At 40.5% G+C, this 26,831-nt stretch overlaps 1 protein-coding gene across 5 annotated transcripts; it reads right to left on the minus strand.

The window, feature by feature from the left end:
• Window positions 1–1,272: 1,272 nt before the first annotated feature.
• On the minus strand, window positions 1,273–26,466 carry LOC106593679 (sterile alpha motif domain-containing protein 9-like). 5 transcript variants are annotated; one of them, XM_045690202.1, is made up of 10 exons: window positions 26,285–26,466; window positions 22,299–22,359; window positions 16,261–19,638; window positions 15,856–15,893; window positions 13,493–13,560; window positions 9,221–9,435; window positions 2,910–3,151; window positions 2,645–2,764; window positions 2,334–2,475; window positions 1,273–2,186 (listed from the first exon to the last, which is right to left on the minus strand). In XM_045690202.1, exons 3-10 carry the CDS (start codon window positions 19,181–19,183, stop codon window positions 1,888–1,890), a joined length of 4,047 nt encoding a protein of 1,348 aa, XP_045546158.1. In that variant the 5' UTR covers window positions 19,184–19,638; window positions 22,299–22,359; window positions 26,285–26,466; the 3' UTR covers window positions 1,273–1,887. The 5 variants fall into 5 exon arrangements, 4 of the variants coding, with proteins under 4 accessions (XP_045546158.1, XP_045546159.1, XP_045546161.1 ...); XM_045690203.1 differs by having other exon boundaries at window positions 22,299–22,362; window positions 26,285–26,436; XR_006757724.1 differs by lacking the exon at window positions 2,910–3,151 and having other exon boundaries at window positions 2,038–2,186; window positions 26,285–26,427.
• Window positions 26,467–26,831: the final 365 nt, after the last annotated feature.

Here is a 26,831-nt window from a genome sequence, read left to right on the forward strand (position 1 = left end):
AGACAGAATTCAGAACATGGGCCTTTCTTACAGTGTTCTCCCTGTACACCAAGTCAGAACCGTAGGATAAATAAAGGGGGCATATAAGCAGACAATGAAAGCTCTTACAATATTCAACGATTACGTTTCTCTATCACTTTTTATTTACAGCATGTGAGAGAACATTCATAAACGTAGTGTATCGAACACTAAAAACTAGGATCTATTGTAAGAAAATAAAAAACATTTTCACGTAGGTCTCCAATTCACAAACATACGTTTACAAAAAAAGAAATACATTATCAATATTCATTATCAATATTCATATTAATAACAATAATACAATGTTTCCATATAAATATGGTTCATTTTGGTTGGCTGGAATAGAACAATGTACAAAATGTCAGCCAGACGTTTTTATTTACAGAATCGCGTCTTGAGTCAATGTTGATACTCAAATTGTTCAAGTTTCTCTATTGCTAGCATGCACTGGCTCGCACGGATATACATTTACATTTAAGTCATTTAGCAGACGCTCTTATCCAGAGCGACTTACAAATTGGTGCATTCACCTTATAATATCCAGTGGAACAACCACTTTACAATAGTGCATCTAAATCTTTTAAGGGGGGGTTAGAAGGATTACTTTATCCTATCCCAGGTATTCCTGTTTACCACGAGAGTTGGTAAACAGCTAATGACCGACTGTTCATTTTGACAACTTTCATACATTTTGTTAAACACTTCCAACAATACACAGTGTATATTAAAATTAAATGTATACTTTGGCCATTTAGCAGGCGCTCTTAAACATGATCCAAATGAACATTGTTAACAGAGTTTTGTCTCCGTACAGTGTTGAATGTGAAGTGATATTCTGCGAGTCAGGGTGATGACATCTCTGTGAACAGATGTAGGATCTTAAAAGTTCTTTGGGATTGGTGGGTCCCTTGCTGGACAGTTGAGCTAACATAGGCTAATGCGATTAGCATGAGGTTGTGAGTAACAAGAACATTTCCCAGGACATAGACATATCTGATATTGTCAGAAAGCTTAAATTCTTGTTCATCTAACTGCACTGTCCAATTTATAGTAGCTATTACAGTGAAATAATACCATGCTATTGTTTGAGGAGAGTACACAGGTTTGAACATGAAAAGTTATTAATAAACAAATTAGGCACATTTGGGCAGTCTTGATACAACATTTTGAACAGAAATGCAATGGTTCATTGGATCAGTCTAAAACTTTGCACACACACACACACACACACTGCTGCCATCTAGTGGCCAAAATCTAAATTGCACCTGGGCTGGAATAATACATTATGATCTTTCTCTTGCATTTCAAAGATGATGGTACAATTTTTTTTTGTAACTATTTGTTTTTTCTTTGTATTATCTTTTACCAGATCTAATGTGTTTTATTCTCCTACATTCGTTTCACATTTCCACAAACCTCAAAGTGTTTCCTTTCAAATGGTAGCAAGATAATGCATATCTTTGCTTCAGGTCCTGAGCTACCCTCAGTTAGATTTGGGTATGTCATTTAAAGCGAAAATTTAAAAAAGGGGCCGATCCTTAACCTTTTTTAATTTGATCCAGTCTCCAACAGCAGGAAAATAATCTTGCAGCCACAAGAAATGTGAAATATCATGTGTACATATTATATTAATGGACATTTAATGGATATTTTGTAGCGGTTAATACATAAGGTAAAATCAAGTCTGAAATTTGGAAATTACAAACTTTAGAAGCCTTTTTAAACATCAAATACACTTCAAGTTTTAAAGGAAAGTTCTGCAACATAGGTGATCAAATTAAGATCTTACATCTGTAGCGGTTTGCCTAGATACTCATGCCGGGGGATGGGTACACTCAACAAGTTGTCTCATTCTCCAACAATGTTCTAGTTCAAACCCAGTTCTGAGCTTAAGCATTGGTCTAATTCACACAGAAGTGTTTTCATTGTCAAACATGCAAAAGTTCCTTTATTCAGCACCATGTCGATGATGGCACGTGCCTTGTCTGCCTTCTCAGCTATTACCTTTACTGAGTCTTTTTCATAATTGTTGACCACTTTCTTCTGCAGGAGCCCATCCAGGAGACATTTAATAGTAGGCTCTGATACTTTTTCCACAAACTTACACCGCACAAAACGCAGCTGCTCCACAGCACGGACCTCCAGCCCACCAATCAACACAGTATCTGGGGGGGGCAGGGAAAAGTAAGAGATACATTTGCCAAACATGTACTTGTGATGGAAGATACCTTCTACATTTACTTGTAGATGATCCACATTATAGATACGTGTATGACAGTAAAGGGACTGGATGGGTTTAAATAACAACTTACCTGTTAGTGGCACTTGGCGTATCCATACCTCCTCATCCCCTCTCTTCAGAAGCCTAAGCTCCACATCCTCTGTACCTGCCTCCAGGATCACCTGGAAGGTGGGGTGGTAGTTGGGGCCGTAGTCACGGCGAAACCTTTCCTCCTGAAACACATGGAAAGTCAACGTTATGTCTCCACCAACTGACATTCAGTACATGGATCAGCACAGCTCACATTTCAAAATCACACAGCATTTGGTACGACAATGTTACATTCACATGATCCAGGACATGTCTGCTAAAAAAAACGTGGAAAAATATGATTTATTGTACCGATGGTTGTATCTTGTTTTTCTCAGCAGAATCACAGCAGAGTTTGTATATTTCCCCACAGGTGAGCAGGCAGTTAGAGGGGATCTGAATGTATTTGCAGGCCCGCTGTAGCTTCTCCACCTGCAATAGAATAAGAGCTGGTTATCAATAAGGGTTCTTTGATTATCAGAGGAGAGACAAATTACATAATTTACTTCCTAAAGTGACTTTCAGATTCATTTTAGCAACAAAAGTGTCCCTATACTGAATGTAAGGGTTCTTGCACCTCAGTGACAGGCACATTCACTGGAAGTAAATGTACGTTCAGAGTTGGCTTGCGGAGTTGTGGTTTGTGGAACAGCAGCACTTGGCCTTCCACTGAGGATGAGAAGTAGGAGGATACCAGGCCCCATAAGGAAAGGTCTGTGATGTCCATCACAGCATGTGAGTCAGTCACCCTGACTGGCTGCAAAACCTCCACACTGTCACCAGTAACATGGACCACAGATAAGGAATCAAAGCCTTTCCCTGCAATAGAGAAAAGGGTCATTTGTGAACTGTGTTGATTGTGTAACAGGGTGAAGATCGTCCTGTTACTAGGTAGTCATTTTGAATATCGCTATTGTGCTCTGGGATTGATGTTTCCAATTACTTCAAGGATAACGAAGTGATTAAGCACACCTGTGGCCCTCCCTTTAAGCGTTTGGGCGTGTCATATGTTTGCAGAGGGATGGACATGAGTGATACCATTATCATGAAAAAATGTGAACTTTTTGGAATTTATTACAATGGTGGTAAACTACACTACAGGAGTGGATAAGAACTCAGGAAGGACTGCTGTCGTCGTCGCTCCAGCTGAACAATTCTTGGGAGCGAGGGAAATAACAGGGGATGGACTGCATGAAGTACTGGCAGGAGCAATGGGAACTGCATGAAGTACTGGCAGGAGCAATGGGAACTGCATGAAGTACTGGCAGGAGCAATGGGAACTGCATGAAGTACTGGCAGGAGCAATGGGAACTGCATGAAGTACTGGCAGGAGCAATGGGAACTGCATGAAGTACTGGCAGGAGCAATGGGAACTGCATGAAGTACTGGCAGGAGCAATGGGAACTGCATGAAGTACTGGCAGGAGCAATGGGAACTGCATGAAGTACTGGCAGGAGCAATGGGAACTGCATGAAGTACTGGCAGGAGCAATGGGAACTGCATGAAGTACTGGCAGGAGAAATGGGATCCTCTCAGGTCCCTGGATCTGTGTAGGGCTCTGAGTAAAGTTGATTGATTGAGGATCATTTTTTGTTTTGTTTTGTATGTTGTTTTCGGACGTTAGAGGACGTCAAACGTTGTAGTTTCTCCCATTTCTGTTTTGGATTCTGTTTACAGAAATACAGGAACAACGTTTCAGGATGTAGCCCTAAAACCCATCATAGAAGAAGAAGATGAAGCGGGTCTGGGTGCATAGTCCCTTTACCCCTACCTACATCTACACCTACCCAGACTAACCTGTACCCCCATAGTCACTTTACCCCTACCTACATGTCCATATTACCCAGACTAACCTGTACCCCCATAGTCACTTTACCCCTACCTACATGTACACCTACCCAGACTAACCTGTACCCCATAGTCACTTTAGCCCTACCTACATGTACACCTACCCAGACTAACCTGTGTCCCCATAGTCACTTTACCCCTACCTACATGTACATATTACCCAGACTAACCTGTACCCCCATAGTCACTTTACCCCTACCTACATGTACACCTACCCAGACTAACCTGTACCCCCATAGTCACTTTATCCCTACCTACATGTACATTTACATTTACATTTAAGTCATTTAGCAGATGCTCTTATCCAGAGCGACTTACAAATTGGTGCATTCACCTTAAATATCCAGTGGAACAACCACTTTACAATAGTGCATCTAAATCTTTTAAGGGGGGGGTTAGAAGGATTACTTTATCCTATCCCAGGTATTCCTTGAAGAGGTGGGGTTTCAGGTGTCTCCGGAAGGTGGTGATTGACTCCGCTGTCCTGGCGTCGTGAGGGAGCTTGTTCCACCATTGGGGTGCCAGAGCAGCGAACAGTTTTGACTGGGCTGAGCGGGAACTGTGCTTCCTCAGAGGTAGGGAGGCGAGCAGGCCAGAGGTGGATGAACGCAGTGCCCTTCTTTGGGTGTAGGGACTGATCAGAGCCTGAAGGTACGGAGGTGCCGTTCCCCTCACAGCTCCGTAGGCAAGCACCATGGTCTTGTAGCGGATGCGAGCTTCGACTGGAAGCCAGTGGAGAGAGCGGAGGAGCGGGGTGACGTGAGAGAACTTGGGAAGGTTGAACACCAGACGGGCTGCGGCGTTCTGGATGAGTTGTAGGGGTTTAATGGCACAGGCAGGGAGCCCAGCCAACAGCGAGTTGCAATAATCCAGACGGGAGATGACAAGTGCCTGGATTAGGACCTGCGCCGCTTCCTGTGTACATATTACCCAGACTAACCTGTACCCCCATAGTCACTTTACCCCTACCTACATGTACATATTACCCAGACTAACCTGTACCCCCGGCACATTGACTCTGTACCGGTACCCCCTGTATATAGTCTCCACATTGACTCTGTACCGGTACCCCCTGTATATAGTCTCCACATTGACTCTGTACCGGTACCCCTGTATATAGTCTCCACATTGACTCTGTACCGGTACCCACTGTATATAGTCTCCACATTGACTCTGTACCAGTACCCCCTGTATATAGTCTCCACATTGTACCGGTACCCACTGTATATAGTCTCCACATTGACTCTGTACCGGTACCCTCTGTATATAGTCTCCACATTGTACCGGTACCCACTGTATATAGTCTCCACATTGACTCTGTACCGGTACCCTCTGTATATAGTCTCCACATTGTACTGGTACCCACTGTATATAGTCTCCACATTGACTCTGTACCGGTACCGCCTGTATTTTGTCTCCACATTGACTCTGTACCGGTACCCACTGTATATAGTCTCCACATTGACTCTGTACCGGTACCCACTGTATATAGTCTCCACATTGACTCTGTACCAGTACCCCCTGTATATAGTCTCCACATTGTACCGGTACCCACTGTATATAGTCTCCACATTGTACCGGTACCCACTGTATATAGTCTCCACATTGACTCTGTACCGGTACCCCTGTATATAGTCTCCACATTGACTCTGTACCGGTACCGCCTGTATTTTGTCTCCACATTGACTCTGTATCGGTACCCTCTGTATATAGCCTCCACATTGACTCTGTACCGGTACCCCCTGTAAGCCTCTTTATTGTTATGTCATTTTCTTGTGTTACTTTATGATTAGATTTTTTTTAACTTTCGTTTATTTAGTAAATATTTTCTTAACCTCTTACATGTAGACGTTCCGCTAGCGGAACACCTGCTCCAATATCCAATGATAGGCGTGGCGCGAATTACAAATTCCTCAAAAATACAAAAACTTCCATTTTTCAAACATATGACTATTTACCAGCATTTTAAAGACAAGACTCTCCTTTATCTAACCACACTGTCCGATTTCAAAAAGGTTCAAAATAATCCATAGTTATATCCAAATAGCGGCGTTTTGTTCATGCGTTCAAGACACTATCCGAAGTGTAAATAAGGGTCACGAGCATGGCGCATTTCGTGACAAAAAAATGTCTAAATATTCCATTACTGTACTTCGAAGCATGTCAACCACTGTTTAAAATCAAATTTTATGCCAATTTTCTCGTAAAAAAGCGATAATATTCCAACCGGGAGTGGTGGTTTTCGTTCAAAGACGACAGTCCTCATGCACGCGTGCGCCAGTCTCTGTACTCTGTTCGACCACTATCAAAATGCGCTAATGTTTTTCAGCCAGGGCCTGCAAAGCCACGATTCAGCTTTTTGCCGCCTTCTGAGAGCCCATGGGAGCCGTAGGAAGTGTCACGTAACAGCTGAGATCCCCTGTTTTGGATAGAGATAATCAAGAAGGCCAAGAAATGGTCAGACGGGGTACTTCCTGTACAGAATCTTCTCAGGTTTTGGCCTGCCAAATGAGTTCTGTTATACTCACAGACACCATTCAAACAGTTTTAGAAACTTTGGAGTGTTTTCTATCCAAAGCTAATAATTATATGCATATTCTAGTTTCTGGGCAGGAGTAATAATCAGATTAAATCGGGTACGTTTTTTTATCCGGCCGTGAAAATACTGCCCCCTAGCCATAACAGGTTAACTCTATTTCTTGATGTCAAGGCTGTGGGTAACTGGTGAAAGGAGTCAGGCGCAGGAGAGCTGAGATGCGTGGACAAGGTATTTAATTCAAGAAAATACCAGTATAAACACAATACTATGGCGCTGGAAAAATACCGGTACCACAAAATAAACAGGCGTAATAACAAAACCCGGTAACAATATACCAGCCGTCAGATACAGCCTTACAATAAAACAAACACGCACACAAACATGGGGGAAACCAGAGGGTTAAATAATGAACATGTAATGGGGGAATTGAAACCAGGTGTGTAAAAAACAAAGACAAAACAAATGGAAAATGAAAAGTGGATCGGTGATGGCTAGAAGGCCGGTGACGTCAACCGCCGAACAAGGAGAGGGACCGACTCTGGCGGAAGTCGTGACACTTGAACTGCATTGTTGGTAAAGCGCGTGTAAGTAAGCAATTCGCGGTAAGGTCTACACCTGTTGTATTCGGCGCATGTGACAAATATAATTAGATTTGATTTGAAGCCAGATCAGGGAGAGGAGAGGTAGACTGCTGGACTCCAAGCTGCCACGCGGTCAAGGTGTTTTAGAGTATTGTTGTTGTAAAGGTATTTTAGAGTATTGTTGTTGTAAAGGTATTTTAGAGTATTGTTGTTGTCAAGGTGTTTTAGAGTATTGTTGTTGTAAAGGTATTTTAGAGTATTGTTGTTGTAAAGGTATTTTAGAGTATTGTTGTTGTAAAGGTATTTTAGAGTATTGTTGTTGTCAAGGTGTTTTAGAGTATTGTTGTTGTAAAGGTATTTTAGAGTATTGTTGTTGTAAAGGTATTTTAGAGTATTGTTGTTGTCAAGGTATTTTAGAGTATTGTTGTTGTCAAGGTGTTTTAGAGTATTGTTGTTGTAAAGGTATTTTAGAGTATTGTTGTTGTAAAGGTATTTTAGAGTATTGTTGTTGTCAAGGTGTTTTAGAATATTGTTGTTGTAAAGGTATTTTAGAGTATTGATGTTGTCAAGGTGTTTTAGAGTATTGTTGTTGTAAAGGTATTTTAGAGTATTGTTGTTGTAAAGGTATTTTAGAGTATTGTTGTTGTAAAGGTATTTTAGAGTATTGTTGTTGTCAAGGTGTTTTAGAGTATTGTTGTTGTCAAGGTGTTTTAGAGTATTGTTGTTGTAAAGGTATTTTAGAGTATTGTTGTTGTAAAGGTATTTTAGAGTATTGTTGTTGTAAAGGTATTTTAGAGTATTGTTGTTGTAAAGGTATTTTAGAGTATTGTTGTTGTCAAGGTGTTTTAGAGTATTGTTGTTGTAAAGGTATTTTAGAGTATTGTTGTTGTCAAGGTGTTTTAGAGTATTGTTGTTGTAAAGCTTATTAAGTAAAGTTTTGTTTGTTTCTGGGCCTTATTTATTGAACCGTTTGCATTTTATTATAATTCATATTTATTTATTTATTTTATTCTGTGTTTAATGGTTTAAACACAGAATAAATCCTGAATCCTCAGTCAATTTGTAGCCACACTTTCTAGCTTGTGTGGCTTCTCACTGTGTGCTGTGCTGTTTGCTCTACCTTGACTGAGTGCTGCTGCAGTACCTACTGAACTAAGGCCTAGATCCAATCAGATCAAGCGTTAACCCGGGCGATAGTGGATGTTTTTGGAGGTGTTGGTAGGTGGAATTGCAAAAGAGCTGTCAAATTGGTGAGCAGCTACTCTTGTGATCATTGTCAAGAAACCACACCCGTCCCACTCGGGTTAGAAGTTCAGAACGAGAAAGTGAAAATCATGAAACAAAATAATTAGTATTTCTATCAGTTTAATCGAGGTGTAGATTACATCTCACATTCCAGTGTTAGAACTTGTAAACAAGACTGCATTGGATTTCTCGTAATTTAACTCCGTGCAGCCGATCGCAATGTCCGCTTTAGGTACTGTATAATGCCAGGAACCATTTGTGGATTTGACAGCTGTAAAGCAGTTCCACCTCCGACACCGTTAAAACATCAGCTATGTGGCTGTCGGCTAAAGCAGATCTGTTTGAATTGGACCCTAAATTCTTCGCTGTGACATTTCTATTTCTACCGTGTTTACTTAACCATTCAACTTTAAACAACTTTAAGAACGCTGTTTGATGGAGTTCCGTAGTAGTTTGTTTCAATTAGAGCTTTCATATTTACCCCTGTAACTGTAACACCCTAATTAATTAGTAATGAACAATATTTGTGTAATTCTGTCTAGCATGACCTGTTTCCTTACCATGTACCCAGTTGAAGTCTTTAATGACTCTGCCCTATCCCAAGAATATGTTCAATTGTCTATTTGGACAGATGTTGACATTTGAACTTTGATGAAGACGTAGTGTAAAACTCACCAGAGGAAATCTCACAGTGTGGGAGGTGTAACTGACGAACAGATCCCTGAGGACACTCAATGCTAAACAGAGGTCCGGCAGGTGTCCGGCCTGTGGAGTGCAGGAGACTGTCGTCCCATTGGACAGTCCTGTAAAGCACCTCCCCTTCCCTCTCCATCAGAAACACCAGCCCTGTCAACATACACTGGAACAGGCCTGCATGGGGGCACTGGAGCCTGGGGGCCACAGGACAGAAGTGGCACTCATTTGAATAAACATTTTAGATGGTTCCTCACCCAGGAAGTAGTGTATGGGCCAGGAGAAACTATAATCCATTGTTCGGTTTTCTTTCTATTTAAAATAAATGATGTCGCGTTGACTACGGCGATATAATATATATGAACGCTGCTGCATTATTACCTGTGTCCGATTTGACTGTGATCTGTATCAGAAAGTGGGCTGGCTGTCACTGGCAAAGCAGAGAATGCAACATTGCATTCTATTCATTTACAGCTCTCTTGCAGAATTTACCATATTACGACACATCGCTTCTAACGCACAGAGGAAGGAAGTACACGACATGGCCAAAGGTACAGTATGTGGACATCCCTTCAAATTAGTGGATTTGTTGCTGACAGGTGTATAAAATCGAACACACAGCCATGCAATCTCCATAGACAAACATTGTCAGTAGAATGGCCTGTACTGAAGAGCTCAGTGACATTCAACGTGGCACCGTCATAGGATGCCACCTTTCCAACAAGTCAGTTTGTCAAATTTCTGCCCTGCTAGAGAAACTGTAAATGCTATTATTGTGAAGTGGACACGTCTAGGAGCAACAATGGCTCAGAACGGGACCGCCGAGTGCTGAAGTGCGTAATGTGTAAAAGTCGGCTGTCCTCGGTTGTCCTCACTACCGAGTTACAAACTTCCTCTGGAAGCAACGTCAGCACAAGAACTGTTCATCGGGAGCTTCATGAAATGGGTTTCCATGGCCGAGAAGACGCACACAAGCCTAAGATCACCATGCGCAATGCCAAGCGTCGGTTGGAGTGGTGTAAAGCTCACCTCCATTGGACTCTGGAATAGTGGAAACACTGACCTCTCTGGAGTGATGAATCACACTTCACCATTTGCCAGTCCAATGGACGAATCTTGGTTTGGCGGATGCCAGGAGAACGCTACCTGCCCAAATGCATAATGCCAACTGTGTTTTTCATGGTTCGGGCTAGGCCCCTTTAGTTCCAATTAAGGGAAATCTTAACACTACATTATATAATGACATTCTGCACGATTCTGTGCTTCCATCTTTGTGGTAACAGTTTGGGCAAGGCCCTTTCCTGTTTCAGCATGACAATGCCCCCGTGCACAAAGCGAGGTCCATACAGAAATGGTTTGTCAAGATCTGTGTGGAAGAACTTGACTGGCCTGCACAGAAATCTGACCTCAACCCCATCGAACACCTTTGGGATGAATTGGAACGCTGACTGCGAGCCAGGTCTAATCGCCCAACATCAGTGCCCGACCTCACTAATGCTCTTGTGGCTGAATGGAAGCAAGTCCCCGCAGCAATGTTCCAACATCTAGTGGAAAGCCTTCCCAGAAGAGTGGAGACTGTTACAGTAGCAAAGGTGGCGACCAACTCCATAACAATGCCCATGATTTTGGAATGAAACGTTCGATGAGCAGGTGTCCACATACTTTTAGTGTACCTTTTAGTGCAACTTACTCGCTCACAGGAACGGCTAACTCTTGGAATTCCTTTGGTAGCTACCGATTTAGGTAAAACAGCTTTTGTTTTTATGTGTCGCATACATGGAACAAATTTCAGAGTACAATACAGTTAAATTCACTCCTGCCTTTTGGGCATTTTAGGGAATTGGTAAATGACCTGTTCACAGACAAAATGTACAGTGAGCTCCAAAGATTTTGGCTCTGTACTCCAGCATTTTGGATTTGAAATGATACAATGACTATGAAGTTAAAGTGCAGACTGACAACTTTAATTTGAGGGTATTTTGATCCATATCAGGCGAACCGTTTAGAAATTACAGCACTGTTTGTTCATACTGTAGTCCCCCCATTATAGGGGAAAAATTCATTTGTGTATTAAAGCAGTAAAAATACTACGTTAATATCATATCCTAACTTCCCGTTATTCTAATTGTGAGAGGTTAGGATGTCTTGGGGGTATGATATTTATGCGTCAGTAACTTTCTCGCTCATCATTATTCACGATTAATCATCCGTCATTAGCAACATTAATGTAGAACATATTCTATTCTTATTTACAATTAAAATGACATAATACATGATTTACAATTAAAATGACATAATACATGATTTACAATTAAAATGACATAATACATGATTTACCATTAAAATGACATAATACATGATTTACAATTAAAATGACATAATACATGATTTACAATTAAAATGACATAATACATGATTTACAATTAAAATGACATAATACATGATTTACAATTAAAATGACATAATACATGATTTACAATTAAAATGACATAATACATGATTTACAATTAAAATGACATAATACATGATTTACAATTCCTTTTTTTTCTGTTGGGAAGAAAATAATCTGAATCAAACCAAATGCATCCAACCAGTTTGTGGAGTCTCCAGCTTGTTGTTAGTCATTCTGAATATGGGACCAAATACTTACCTGTTTACTATACTGAACAAAAATATAAATGCAACATGTAAAGTGTTGATCCCATGTTTCATGAGCTGAAATAAAATCTCAGAAATGTTCCATACGCACAAAAAGATTATTCCTCAAATATTTGGTGCACAAATTTTTGTTCCATCCCTGTTACTGAGTATTTCTCCTTCGGCATATAATCCATCCCCCTGACAGGTGTGGCATATCAAATCGCTGATTAAACAGCAGGATCATTACACAGGTGCACCTTGTGCTGGGGACAATAAAAGGCCACTAAATTGTGCAGTTTTGTCACAAAACAAAAATGCCACGGATGTCTCAAGTTTTGAGGGAGCGTGCAATTAGCATGCTGACTGCAGTAATGTCCACTAGAGCTTTTGGCAGAGAATTTAATGTTCATTTCTCTACCATAAGCCGCCTCCAACGTCATTTTAGAGAATTTGGCAGTACGTCCAACCTGTCTCACAACCGCAGACAGCATGTATGGTGTCGTTTCGCAAGCGGTTTGCTGATGTCAATGTTGTGAACAGAGTGCCCAATGGTGGTGGTGGGGTTATGGTATGGGTAGGCATAAGCTACGGACACAATTGCATTTTATCAATGTTAATTTGAATGCACAGAGATACCGTGACGAGATCATGAGGCCTGTTTGTCGTGCCATTCATCCGCCACCATCACCTCATGTTTCAGCATGATAATGCACAGCCCCATGTCGCAAGGATCTGTACACCATTCCTGGAAGCTGAAAATGTCCCAGTTCTTCCATGGCCAGCACACTCACCAGACATGTGACCCATTGAGCATGTTTGGATGCTCTGGTGTAACCAACAGATGCATATCTGTATTCCTAGTCATGTGGAAGACTAGGATCAAATACATGTATTTCCTTATATGAACTTTAACTTCGTAAAATATTTGAAATTGTTGCATTTTGCATTTATATTTTTGTTCAGTGTACTTTAATACACATATAAGTTAATTTGTCTCAATGCTTATACAAAAAGTGCTGTAATTTCTGACAGTCTGCACTTTAACCTCATACTCATTGTATCATTTCAAATCCAAAGTGCTGGAGTACAGAGCCAAAACTACAACAACAGAATTCACTGTCCCAATACTTTTGGACCTCACTGTTTTTTTCTAGTATTGTTTAGTAGTGTTGTATTTCTGATGATACTGCCTTTATTGTTGTATTTATATCATAAATTATATATATTCTATCATCCTGCTGCATTGTTTTGTATGAAGCAGGACTCCCCTTGCAAAAAGACAAATGTTTAAAGAAAGAAATAAAACAGTCCTACAAACGTCAACTAAGCTGGCAACCACTAGCAAACAATCAATGGAAGTAATAGGGGCGTGTTTTCTTTCTTCTTAATTAACGTCAAACCAAATATGGAGTTGATTTGGCCGTGACATTTTGAACATTTGCTCACATGTCATCACGCCAACTAAGCGGCTGTTAAGACAAAACTGAACCATGAATTACAGTTTCTCCTGGTTTTTAGACTTCTGTCAGCGTGAGGAACCATCTAACATCAGGTTGTAAAATCCTGACCTTCACCTTCAAGTGAAAAATGTATTCATGGATAATAAATGCTAACCTGTAATGGGTTTTTGTCAATTGTGGATGGATGTTTTTCAATTCAGGTTCTGTCAAAAGAGTTGGGGTCTGGAATAGAAAAAAGAACACAAACATGTCAGCCAACACTTTAAGGCCTACATTCTCTCTACTAAGCAGTGATGATGTTAATAACAACAGGCTGCATTACCTACAATATTTGCCTCTGTTTGGAATGAAAGACTTTCCACGCCTGTGTTTGAGACTGTCATTATACCATGCTTTGAGACAATACAACTTGTATTAATCAAACTCGTATACAACTGTTATCCATAAAACACAAAGACACAGAGCACAGAGTTAGAGAGCACTTTGATTGTCTTTAAGACCAACTATCTGGCCAGGGTGTTCATGCTGCATTATTGGTCCCTACACTCTACAAATTAGGCGTTCAACAAGGCTTCTTCTAAGATCATCAAAGATCTCTGAAGAATCTTAGGGTTCTTGGCACAGAAAATAGCCCCCAAAAGGTTCTTCCAAGAACCCCATAGTCGGTGGGGTTCATCGAGGACCCTCCTTAGTCGGTGGGGGTTCTTGCAGGAACCTAACTGCCCAACTTGAAACATTTGGATTCGAATATGAAAAGACAGCGGCTGCAGGCTGAAAAATGTAAAGATCTCAATTTAAGGTAAAGTTTATGCCTTGTATGGTTTAAATTGATATTGTTTTATGATGAGAGAACATCATAAACATCTCCTAAATCCAACCACATTGTCCGATTTCAAAGAGGCTTTACGGCGAAAGCATAAAGTTAGGTTATGTTAGGAGAGTACATTGAAAATAGCTGTGTGTAATGTTTTGTCAATTCAAAGACATGCGTCACCATAAGCGGATAACCAGCTAGAATTATGCACCAACCTTTGACAATCTTCCTCAGATGACACTCCTAAGACATTATGTTACACAATACAAGCATTTTTTGTTCCATCAAGTTCATATTTATATCCAAAAACAGCATTTTACCGAAGCGGTGAAAATCAGATTTTTTTTTCTCTCAAATGCTTCCGGTGAACAACGTTACAAATCACAAAATTACTATTCGATAACATTGGTAAATTATATTATTGTCATTCAAATATTCATAGTTTAACATTTCGTAAATGCTACTGCAATGCCAGATTTCAAAATAACTTTACTGGGAAATCACAATTTGCAATAAACCGGGTGCTGTGCTAAGAACAATAGGCTAGGCTATACAGGTTAGCACCATCTGTAACCATGTAATATCAAAATTACTATTGTCAATATTCCCTTACCTTTGATTATCTTCATCCATTGGCACTTCTAGAAATCCCAGGTCCACTACAAATGTGGTTTCTTTTGACAAAGTTCATAATTGATGTCCAAATAACTCCAAGTTGTTCCATGTTGTTAGCGCTTCGGTAGGCTACTAAAAAGTAGCGCGGGGGGGAGTCACGGCGAAAAGTAAAAAAATAATCTATTTACATTGTTCAAACATGTCAAACGTTGTTTAGCATCAATCTTTAGAGCCATTTTTAACGTGAAACATCAGTAATGTTTCAACCCGACCTCTCCTGTGTCTTGAAAAACGTCTTTGAAAAATGTATCGCATCACATGATTGCGCAGGTGCAGCCAATAATGAAGTGACGACATCCCAGGGAGGTCAACTTCTCTTCCTTGTCATCCGGTCTCTGTTCATCATAGACGCTTCAAACAACTTTATAAAGATCGTTGACATCTAGTGGAAGCCGTAGGAGTTGCGAAATGAATCCTTTCTCACTATGGTATCTATAAAACAATGACACTAAATAGTACAGTCACAAAAAAAAATGTTGATCTATTTTTCACAGGTTTTTGCCTGCAATATGAGTTTTGTTATACTTACAGACACCATTCAAACTGTTTTAGAAAATTCAGAGTGTTTTCTATCCGAATGTGTTAATAATATGCATATCCTAGCTTCTGAGTTGGTGTAGGAGGCAGTTAAAAATGGGCACATATTTTTTTCAAAATTTCTCAATACTGCCCCCGAGCCTCAACAGGTTAAAAGAAAAAAAAGCGTCAGCTTTGAAGTGGTTATGCAATGTGGAAACACTCGTTTCAAAATTGGTCTCATTGTTGTCGCTTTTCAAATTCTATGAATGTCATTTAGTAATTTTAACAAATTTGATCCGTGTTTAATGACATCACCTTCCTGATGGCAATGCCTGACGACGTATCTCAAACTGATTTTGCCGACAAGAAGCGGAGCGTTCAGCGTGGTATGTGCATTGAGAGTATTGGAGTTGGAATTTCAGTTTACTTCCTGAAAAAACTGAATTAAAAGGGAATTGAACCCAACCCTGCAGTGCAGTCAGTATGCCAAAGTGTAGATGATTACTTACATGAATGTGGCTAGAAGTCTTAAAACCCATTGGAATCCCTGAAATAAGAATCAATGGTCAACATTATCTCACTTGTTTTGGATTTGGAGACATCTGGTACTGTATCTCAGAAACAAACCCATGGATACAGTAGACACACCATTGTATATTTGAATTAAACCAAATAAATAACTGGCTAACATAAATATATATCGAGATATTCACCCCACATACTATTCTGTATAAGACTAACTGTCATCTGTATATTCATTTTTTAGTAAGTCACTTATTTTGGCCCCAATGTCTAGGTAAGTCAACATTACCAGGTAATCATTTACTTCAGAAAGTTTTACACTCATTGCTAACATTTAAAAAATGGGCACCATCATGTGGAATAGACCTAATACAAGTAAAGGTATGACTTACCTCGATTGAATGTTTTTGATTCTTCCATTCTGGTTCCCTCTGATCTAATGGCATCATCCCTTTGTTTCTGAACATTTGTTCCAGATCCCACTGTATGCATTGTGTACTTTATGTCAAAAGCCACAGGGCCACTGATATTGAAGCCAAGGTAAAATGAGATGTTGCCATCCTTCCACACACTGGCCTGTTTCTGGGGACAAATCTCGATCTCTTTGTTTGCCATACGGGCAAATGCCTTATGCACTCTGACCACTCCATTGACACGAAGAAGGTGATCCTGAATGCAAGTGTCCCTGATCTCTGCACTGCCTCTTGTTTTATTGAGAGTCCTTGATTTCCCTGTTTTCAGATGCACACAGATGTTGTCTATGCTTGATTTGTGAACAAGTCTTTTCAACCCAGCACCTTTACCCAGGTAAAACAAGGGCACAAGTTCCCTAGATTGTAGGTACTTCTTGTATTTGTTGTCAAAGGCCTGTTTCATGCACTCAACATACTTGTTAAGATCAATGTCATTGGTGACATCGCCCTCTCTTGCCTCCTCGGGCCAAAACAGTAGGAGGACAAGGAGGTAAAACTCTGGAGTCCAAAGTTTGGTATTTTCTTTCTCCATGAACTTCTGAAGAATGGCTCTAAGTTGTGGTAGAGTTGTGGGTTCTGGAGATGCCACTGGCCCATTGGTCTGGAGGATGTTGGCCAGGATGTAATTACAGGCAGTGTTAACATCGTCAGGGTTTTCTTTATTGATTATTTTCCACAGCTCTGTGATTTTACTCAAGTTGGTATTTGGATTGAGAGAGGAGAGGCCAGGAAAGGTAGAGGCCATTTCTTCTTTGAGTGTCTTTAATGGTAAGTCCTCCTTTGGACTGGGGGCAGTTGAATACTTCCTAAAACAATCAACAATTTCTCGCTGAAAGTATGGTGTCTGATCCTTCCAGTTCCTGGGCTCAGAGTAAGTGAGGTAACTCTCAAAAAAACAATAAAATTTCCTTTCAACCGCACCTCTGAGGCTGGTGATGAAAGTCTGGTACTTCATGAGCTTTCTGTCCTCAGACAGTATCGAGAGATGTTCAGCTGATATTTCCTGGGTAAGGAGTTTCCTCCATTTTGGGTTGAGATTTGTGAGGGAATTATAAACAATGTTAGCAACCTGTAGATAACCAAAGATTCCCCTGTTGTTGAAGGTATGATACATTTTTGTTGGACTGTCACCCTCCATGTGATTCACTGATTCCCTTTCAGCTAACTCCTCCTCTTGTTTGAAAGCCTTGATAGCTTTCTCTGCCCAAAACAAAATGTCTCTGGTCCCTGATTTTTCACCTGATTTTCCACTGACTTGTTTATACAAATGGTTCTTATGAACTTGTCCAAGTGTATCAGCAATGAATGAGTTGGTGGGCACTCTCTCTTTTGCTTTTTCAGCCCAAATCTCAGCTCTTGTAAAATCAGACATTTTGATGTAGTAAAAACGTGCAAGAGATTGAGGGTAGAACGGGTCATGCTTGAATGTTTCTGACGCGGTTTTCAACACATTCGCGCATTCAGGAATGCCTTCATGTTTCTCCATATCTAGAATTAGCCTGGAAAAGATCTCTTGGCCATTTGAGGTTGTTTCTCTCTTTGTTAACATGTCTTTGAAGAACAGTAACAAGGATGGCTGAATTTGTTGTCTGGTTAAGTACTGCAGAAAGTCCAGTGTTGCTGAGCTCCTAGCTATACCAGCATCTGCCAGCAACTGAACACATTGATGTGCAAGTACTGGGTGTGCTATGCAGACTCTCTTGTCTTCTCCTCCATGTCTTGAGAATGTGACTATGAGATCACTGAAAGGTTGCATGCGTTTCTCAAATGACAGGTTCACACCAAAGGGGTCTTGATGGCTGAGGAATGCCTCACATTGTGACTGTAAGAGGTAGGAGCCAGGAACATAGGAGTTCACCAGAGCTAAAAAGGCAAAGAGTTTGGTGTTGCGGGAGACTTTGTTTTGCTGAAGATATTCAGTGATTTTTTTTCCCTCTTTTGAACAAAATGTTTTCCTCATGTATTCTTCATTGAAATTATGTTGCATTATGTTAAAGCCGTGAAACTTCCCCATCTCGTCTCTGTGATGCCTCTGTATTAGTTTTTCTTTGCTAACAAAGCTTGTTTTCTCTTTGTCAGAAAGACGTGATTTCAGGAGTAAATCTGCCTCAGTTCTACTCTCATCCTCCTCATCGTCTATGATACTGGCCGAGCGTATGCATTGTAGAATTATGACCACAGGGAATTTAGCACTGATTTTTTGCTCTGTTATTTCTCTGATGAGAAAGTCCTGTAAGTGGTCCCTCAGGTGTTCATTGTCCTGCAAAAGAAGCACAGTATTCTGGTTTTCTGGACCACCGGTTGCAAAAAGTTCGATCACCTGTTTAGCGATAGTCCTGGTGTCCGACAGGGGGTCTTTCTGGACTTGTTTGCCCATATCTTTCTTGTCAGAAGACGGGTCGACCAGAACAGCACACCTGAGCTCTTTCCTCAGGTCCCAGAGTATTTGCATGGCCAGGGTGGTTCCTCCACTGCCTGGCTGGTGCAACAGCTTAATACTGTTTACACTCCAACTGCCCTGTCTCTGTAAGTTGATGAGTTCCCTCAGCTTTTCATAACCATCTCTTCTGATAAATTCAATCTCCTTTTCTTCTCCTGTAGGTGTGGCACTGCTGTCAGAGTTTGCCCTCTCATCAGCCAGGTAAAAGTTCATCCATTTAGGTGGGGTTCCCTTGTAAAAATCTGACTCAGTCTTCAAAGCAACTGCTGGGTGGATTTGTTCTCCTTCAAACTCACTTGCACTCAAGACATCTAGAAATGAGAGTGAGTCCATGAGTTCACTGTCCATGAGAATTACCCCACCCCCAGCATTGGATAGGGTTGGTATCACTTTGCCTGCCATGACAGGTAGCTATGTTGGGACTCTCTCACAGTGGAGGGAAAATAGATTTTCATCTGTGGCATCTGATGACGCCTGCAAAGGCTGATAATTCCTGTGGCAAGGAGGGAGTAACCTTTCCCCTAGGCTATTACTAAGTACAGCACAGATAAGCCTGGAATATCAACCATTCCAACTAATGTATTGCATATATCTTATTTTAGCAATCACATTAATGCGAGGCATGGCCAAGAATCAGAGACGTATAGTGTGCTCAGAGGCTGTGTTCAGAGAGAGGTTCAGAAAGAGTTGATTGATTTGAGATAAAGCCAATGGTTTTTGGTCAGGACTTTGTTCCTTGCTTTCTATTGGGTTTAACGACGGCCAAATTTGAATTAAAGACAATGTTATTTTTACGTGGCGCTGTCGTTTGTTCCAGTTGGCCTTGGTTATTTTCAACATGTTTTATCATGTCCAATCTACAACAAAAAACAAACAACATTTCAGTCAAAATAAGATTAAGTTTGATGAATGAAAACCAGGATGGGTAAAAATGACTAAATACAATGAAAAAATACTGATACAAAATACCATAAAGATCAAGGGACAATTTCAGCTTGATCTGATATAATTAAAACACTGCTGAATTACTCATTTTACAAACAAAATACCATACTTGTATCTTGTAATGTACAGTATTTCATAAAATATACATTTTTTGCATTTTAAGATATGAATACATTTGCAAGTAGGTGGGACGAACAGCAACAACATTCTCAGTAACAGTTACAAAAAACATTTTACTTGCTATGACTGTGATATGTTGTCGTTTATCTACCTTAAGTTGAGCAAATCAATCTGATAAGAGTGTCTGCTAAATTACCAAAATCAAAATATATAAGTGAAAATGAACACACCAAAATAAACCGCAAAGCACACTGGGTATTATTTTTTACCTAATTTCAGGGGCGGAGCTCATTAGAATAATACTCAGCATGCTTTGCAATTGTTCACTTTTACATACACATTTATATTTTTCATGGAGCAGAAGCTCTTATTACACCATAGTGCAATTAGACTTCTGATACCAATGCATGGTGAAGGGGGGGGGGCACAAAATGTAAACATATTTTGCATTTTGAAAATACAAATGACAGTATTTTGAGAATATCAAATATCAAATACATTGGAGTGTAGTTCAGCCCAGTGTAATTCAAATGACAAAATACTCAGAGGTAATTAAAATACGTATTTCTAATACATGTAAAAGACAATTTCAGCTCGATCTGATAACACTGAAACACTACCCATCTTACAAACTAAATACTATACATATACTGTAAAAGCATACACTTTTCAGTTATTTCCTAGTGAATGGGATAGAAGGCATTTTGAAACCCTTTGCCCTGATTCCTCACCTACTGTATAAAGCTACTGTAAGCTGTCTGTATTTGTTGGTCTGCTGCCATAGAAGCCAGGAAAGCCAGCAAATATGACCCCATTTGCCCCATGTGGGTATTCGGTGGGTAAGGTGGGCACTAGCTATCCCACATCAAGCCCAACCTGCCCAGCATGTGCTAGCCCACACCAGCCCAACACAGGCTAGCAAACACCAAGCTCACACCAGCCCAAACAGGTTATCCCACACCAAGCCAACACCAAGCCCACACCAGCCCAACACAGGCTTGCCTACACCAAGACTACACCATCCCAACACAGGCTAGCAAACACCATGCTCACACCAGCCCAAACAGGTTATCCCACACCAAGCCAACACCAAGCCCACACCAGCCCAACACAGGCTTGCCTACACCAAGACTACACCATCCCAACACAGGCTAGCAAACACCAAGCTCACACCAGCCCAAACAGGTTATCCCACACCAAGCCAACACCAAGCCCACACCAGCCCAACACAGGCTTGCCTACACCAAGACTACACCATCCCAACACAGGCTAGCAAACACCAAGCTCACACCAGCCCAAACAGGTTATCCCACACCAAGCCAACACCAAGCCCACACCAGCCCAACACAGGCTAGCCCACACCAAGCCCACATTAGCCTTACATGGGCCAGCCGAAACCAACCCAACACAGGCCTAGCCTACACCAAACTCAAATCAGCCTAACACATGCTGGCCACAAAATGCCCACACCAGCCCAACACGGGCTAACCCACAATCAAAAACCCAGCAAAAAAAGAAAAGACAAAAACACTACAATGAATACTGTAGTATTTACTGTGGTATACTGTAGTATTTACAGTTAACTATAGTATAAATACTTAATTAATGTAGTGTTTTTGCAGATTGTAGTATACTGTAGTATTTATTGTAACGTTTTTACAGACTGTAATATACTGTAGTATTTACTATGGTGTTTTTGTTTTATTATCTTTGACATCGAATTGGAGGCTTTCTCCTTCGCTGTTTTAGTATTACTGGAGGAATTGTAAAAGGTTACATTTTCATAACCTGTAGGTACTGTAGGTAGGACTGGGGTCTGAACAGATTGTTCAGTGCTTCTGCTATTTTCTAAAACCTGCATTGACCAAATTGGGATATGGGGAGGGAAATAGGCAGGATATAAGCAAATTAAATACTGTAGTATTTACTATAGTTAAAAAGTGTACTGGTTTTGCGGACCGTAGGGTTTTTGCAGACATTACTGTAGTATTACTATAGTATATGTCACAAGGGTCGTCGAAAGGGGGCCAAGGCGCAGCATGTAAAGTGCTCATATTTTCTTTATTAATGATGACACTTAAACCAAAATAACAAAAACAACAGCCAACATTTCCATAAGGTACACTGACAAAACGGAAAACAACTACCCACAAAACCCAAAAGAAAAACAGGCTGCCTAAGTATGGCTTCCAATCAGAGACAACGATAGACACCTGCCTCTGATTGGAAACCATACCTGGCCAAAACATAGACAACAAAACATAGAAATAGAAATCTAGAAAATAATATTATTAACAATGGTCTAAACTCCTCCACCATCTTAACATTCACTTCCTCTGTAAACGTTGCCAGTGACTTAGTTCAACCATTATTCAATGAACTTCTGTCTAATACTCTTTAATCTAGATAATCTCTTTATCTGCTATTCCCTATTTTTATTCTGGATACTTACTTTGCTATCTCCTCTCTCCGGAATAGAGATTATCTTGTGTTCTGTCGTCTCCAAATGGATCCTGCTGAACAGAGACAGATTTAGTTTTGTTTTTACTTAAAACACTCCAACATGTAGAAAAATATGATGCAGGAGGCGGATCCTACACCAGAGATTCGTCACAAATGGCCTTCTATTCCCTGTATAGTGTACTACTTCATAGGGCTCTGGTCGAATGTAGTGTAGTATATAGGGAATATAAAGCTATTTAGGACACTTCCTGTGGGTGTTACTTCCTAAGGGCAGCTCACTCACGATAGGGAACTGAATGTCATACATATGAAATATCTCACAGCACCATGTAATGGAACTATATAACCCCAGTCTAACAACACCATGTAATGGAACTATATAACCCCAGTCTAACAGCACCATGTAATGGAACTATATAACCCCAGTCTAACAACACTATGTAATGAAACTATATAACCCCAGTCTAACAGCACCATGTAATGTAACTATATAACCCCAGTTTAACAACACCATGTAATGGAACTATACAACCCCAGTCTAACAACACCATGTAATGGAACTATACAACCCCACTCTAACATCATATATAACCCCAGTCTAACAGCACCATGTAATGGAACTATATAACCCCAGTCTAACAACACCATGTAATGAAACTATATAACCCCAGTCTAACATCATATATAACCCCAGTCTAACAGCACCATGTAATGGAACTATACAACCCCAGTCTAACAACACCATGTAATGGAACTATATAACCCCAGTCTAACAGCACCATGTAATGGAACTATACAACCCCAGTCTAACAACACCATGTAATGAAACTATATAACCCCAGTCTAACATCATATATAACCCCAGTCTAACAGCACCATGTAATGGAACTATATAACCCCAGTCTAACATCATATATAACCCCAGTCTAACAGCACCATGTAATGGAACTATACAACCCCAGTCTAACAGCACCATGTAATGGAACTATATAACCCCAGTCTAACAACACCATGTAATGAAACTATACAACCCCAGTCTAACAGCACCATGTAATGGAACTATATAACCCCAGTCTAACAACACCATGTAATGGAACTATATAACCCCAGTCTAACAACACCATGTAATGTAACTATATAACCCCAGTCTAACAACACCATGTAATGAAACTATACAACCCCAGTCTAACAACACCATGTAATGAAACTATATAACCCCAGTCTAACATCATATATAACGCCAGTCTAACAGCACCATGTAATGGAACTATACAACCCCAGTCTAACAACACCATGTAATGGAACTATATAACCCCAGTCTAACAACACCATGTAATGAAACTATATAACCCCAGTCTAACAGCACCATGTAATGGAACTATATAACCCCAGTCTAACAGCACCATGTAATGGAACTATATAACCCCAGTCTAACAACACCATGTAATGGAACTATATAACCCCAATCTAACAGCACCATGTAATGGAACTATATAACCCCAGTCTAACAGCACCATGTAATGCAACTATATAACCCCAGTCTAACATCATATATAACCCCAGTCTAACAGCACCATGTAATGGAACTATATAACCCCAGTCTAACAGCACCATGTAATGGAACTATATAACCCCAGTCTAACAGCACCATGTAATGGAACTATATAACCCCAGTCTAACAGCACCATGTAATGGAACTATATAACCCCAGTCTAACAGCACCATGTAATGGAACTATATAACCCCAGTCTAACAACACCATGTAATGGAACTATATAACCCCAGTCTAACAGCACCATGTAATGGAACTATATAACCCCAGTCTAACAGCACCATGTAATGAAACTATATAACCCCAGTCTAACATCATATATAACCCCAGTCTAACAGCACCATGTAATGGAACTATACAACCCCAGTCTAACATCATATATAACCCCAGTCTAACAGCACCATGTAATGCAACTATATAACCCCAGTCTAACATCATATATAACCCCAGTCTAACAGCACCATGTAATGGAACTATATAACCCCAGTCTAACAGCACCATGTAATGGAACTATATAACCCCAGTCTAACAACACCATGTAATGGAACTATACAACCCCAGTCTAACAACACCATGTAATGGAACTATATAACCCCAGTCTAACAACATATATAACCCCTGTCTAACAGCACCATGTAATGGAACTATATAACCCCAGTCTAACAGCACCATGTAATGGAACTATATAACCCCAGTCTAACAGCACCATGTAATGGAACTATATAACCCCAGTAACACCATGTAATGGAACTATATAACCCCAGTCTAACAACACCATGTAATGGAACTATATAACCCCAGTCTAACAGCACCATGTAATGGAACTATATAACCCCAGTCTAACAGCACCATGTAATGGAACTATATAACCCCAGTCTAACATCATATATAACCCCAGTCTAACAGCACCATGTAATGGAACTATATAACCCCAGTCTAACAACATATATAACCCCAGTCTAACAGCACCATGTAATGGAACTATATAACCCCAGTCTAACAGCACCATTTAATGGAACTATATAACCCCAGTCTAACAGCACTGTGTAATGGAACTATATAACCCCAGTCTAACAGCACCATGTAATGGAACTATATAACCCCAGTCTAACAGCACTGTGTAATGGAACTATATAACCCCAGTCTAACAACACCATGTAATGGAACTATACAACCCCAGTCTAACAGCACCATGTAATGGAACTATATAACCCCAGTCTAACAGCACCATGTAATGGAACTATATAACCCCAGTCTAACAACACCATGTAATGGAACTATATAACCCCAGTCTAACAGCACCATGTAATGGAACTATATAACCCCAGTCTAACATCATATATAACCCCAGTCTAACAGCACCATGTAATGGAACTATATAACCCCAGTCTAACAACATATATAACCCCAGTCTAACAGCACCATGTAATGGAACTATATAACCCCAGTCTAACAGCACCATTTAATGGAACTATATAACCCCAGTCTAACAGCACCATGTAATGGAACTATACAATGGAACTATACAACCCCAGTCTAACAGCACCATGTAATGGAACTATATAACCCCAGTCTAACAGCACCGTGTAATGGAACTATATAACCCCAGTCTAACAGCACCATGTAATGGAACTATATAACCCCAGTCTAACAGCACTGTGTAATGGAACTATATAACCCCAGTCTAACAACACCATGTAATGGAACTATACAACCCCAGTCTAACAGCACCATGTAATGGAACTATATAACCCCAGTCTAACAGCACCATGTAATGGAACTATACAACCCCAGTCTAACAACACCATGTAATGGAACTATATAACCCCAGTCTAACAGCACCATGTAATGGAACTATACAACCCCAGTCTAACAACACCATGTAATGGAACTATATAACCCCAGTCTAACAGCACCATGTAATGGAACTATACAACCCCAGTCTAACAGCACCATGTAATGGAACTATACAACCCCAGTCTAACATCATATATAACCCCAGTCTAACAGCACCATGTAATGGTGTCTTCTAAAATCACAGATAAAATAACTGCAATTAATGTGTTTCATTCTTCTCTAATCTCTTGCTTCTCTCCCTCTTTCCCTCTCCGTGTGTGTGTGTGTGTGTGTGTGTGTGTGTGTGTGTGTGTGTGTGTGTGTGTGTGTGTGTGTGTGTGTGTGTGTGTGTCTGTGTGTGTGTGTGTCTGTGTGTGTGTGTGTGTGTCACAAAGCCCCATGTTAACAATCCTCCAAAGTCAATGTGGACATGTTTGCTGGGAACACCGCAGACTGAACGTTTTGCTTTTCTCCGAGGCTTTCCCGAAGCTATTGGGTGCAAACGATATAGCTCTACCAAAAATATCTTACGTTTCTGAGTTGTAACAATTATAAATATGTTATTTTAGAGACAATAATAAACGTACCTTCCGTCTGGTCTACCCATACAAACACTGGACTTGGAGAAACCTTGACTATTCATTCCAACACACCAACTACAGCAAGCTTCTTGCTGTGTATCAAACAGACATACTGGTCCATGCATGACTACAAAACAACAGTGACTATGGGCCAACAACTACACACACCTTATTCTGCTTTGATTTCCTGTAAAGGGAAGGACAGAGAGAGAACAGGTAAAACAGGTCATAACATCACCCTGCCCAATGTTACTATGTCCTGCCCATAAATGGATTTCCTTGCAATCTTGCTAGTGGGTGTGTGTTATGATTAACCAATAAGGCACAACAGGCTGTGTTCTGTCAGTGTAGTCTACGTTCCTTCCTCCTCTACATCTGACACCTGGCTCTACGCAGTCCTTCCCTGATTCCTCTCTGCTCCAGGTACGCAACTATAGATCTAGGTTCAGGGGTTGCTTACAAAACTATGGAAGCTTATGTGGGAGAAAGGTAGACTTGCTGAGGGAAAGAAAAATAGAAATACATTAGTTAGCGAAAGAGGAGACTGGCAGCT

This window comes from Salmo salar, chromosome ssa11, assembly GCF_905237065.1.
Source record: "Salmo salar chromosome ssa11, Ssal_v3.1, whole genome shotgun sequence".
In the NCBI taxonomy this organism is placed as follows: Eukaryota; Metazoa; Chordata; class Actinopteri; order Salmoniformes; family Salmonidae; genus Salmo; species Salmo salar.

Bases quoted from the DNA above. Each gene is read 5' to 3' on its own strand.
- LOC106593679 (XM_045690202.1), bottom strand. From the start codon at position 19,183: ATGGCAGGCAAAGTGATACCAACCCTATCCAATGCTGGGGGTGGGGTA. The intron at 9,436-13,492 runs GTTAGCATTTAT...TGTGGCCCCCAG, and splicing joins TTGACAAAAACCCATTACAG to GCTCCAGTGCCCCCATGCAG. The intron at 2,476-2,644 runs GTACAATAAATC...CATGTGTTTCAG, and splicing joins AAAACAAGATACAACCATCG to GAGGAAAGGTTTCGCCGTGA.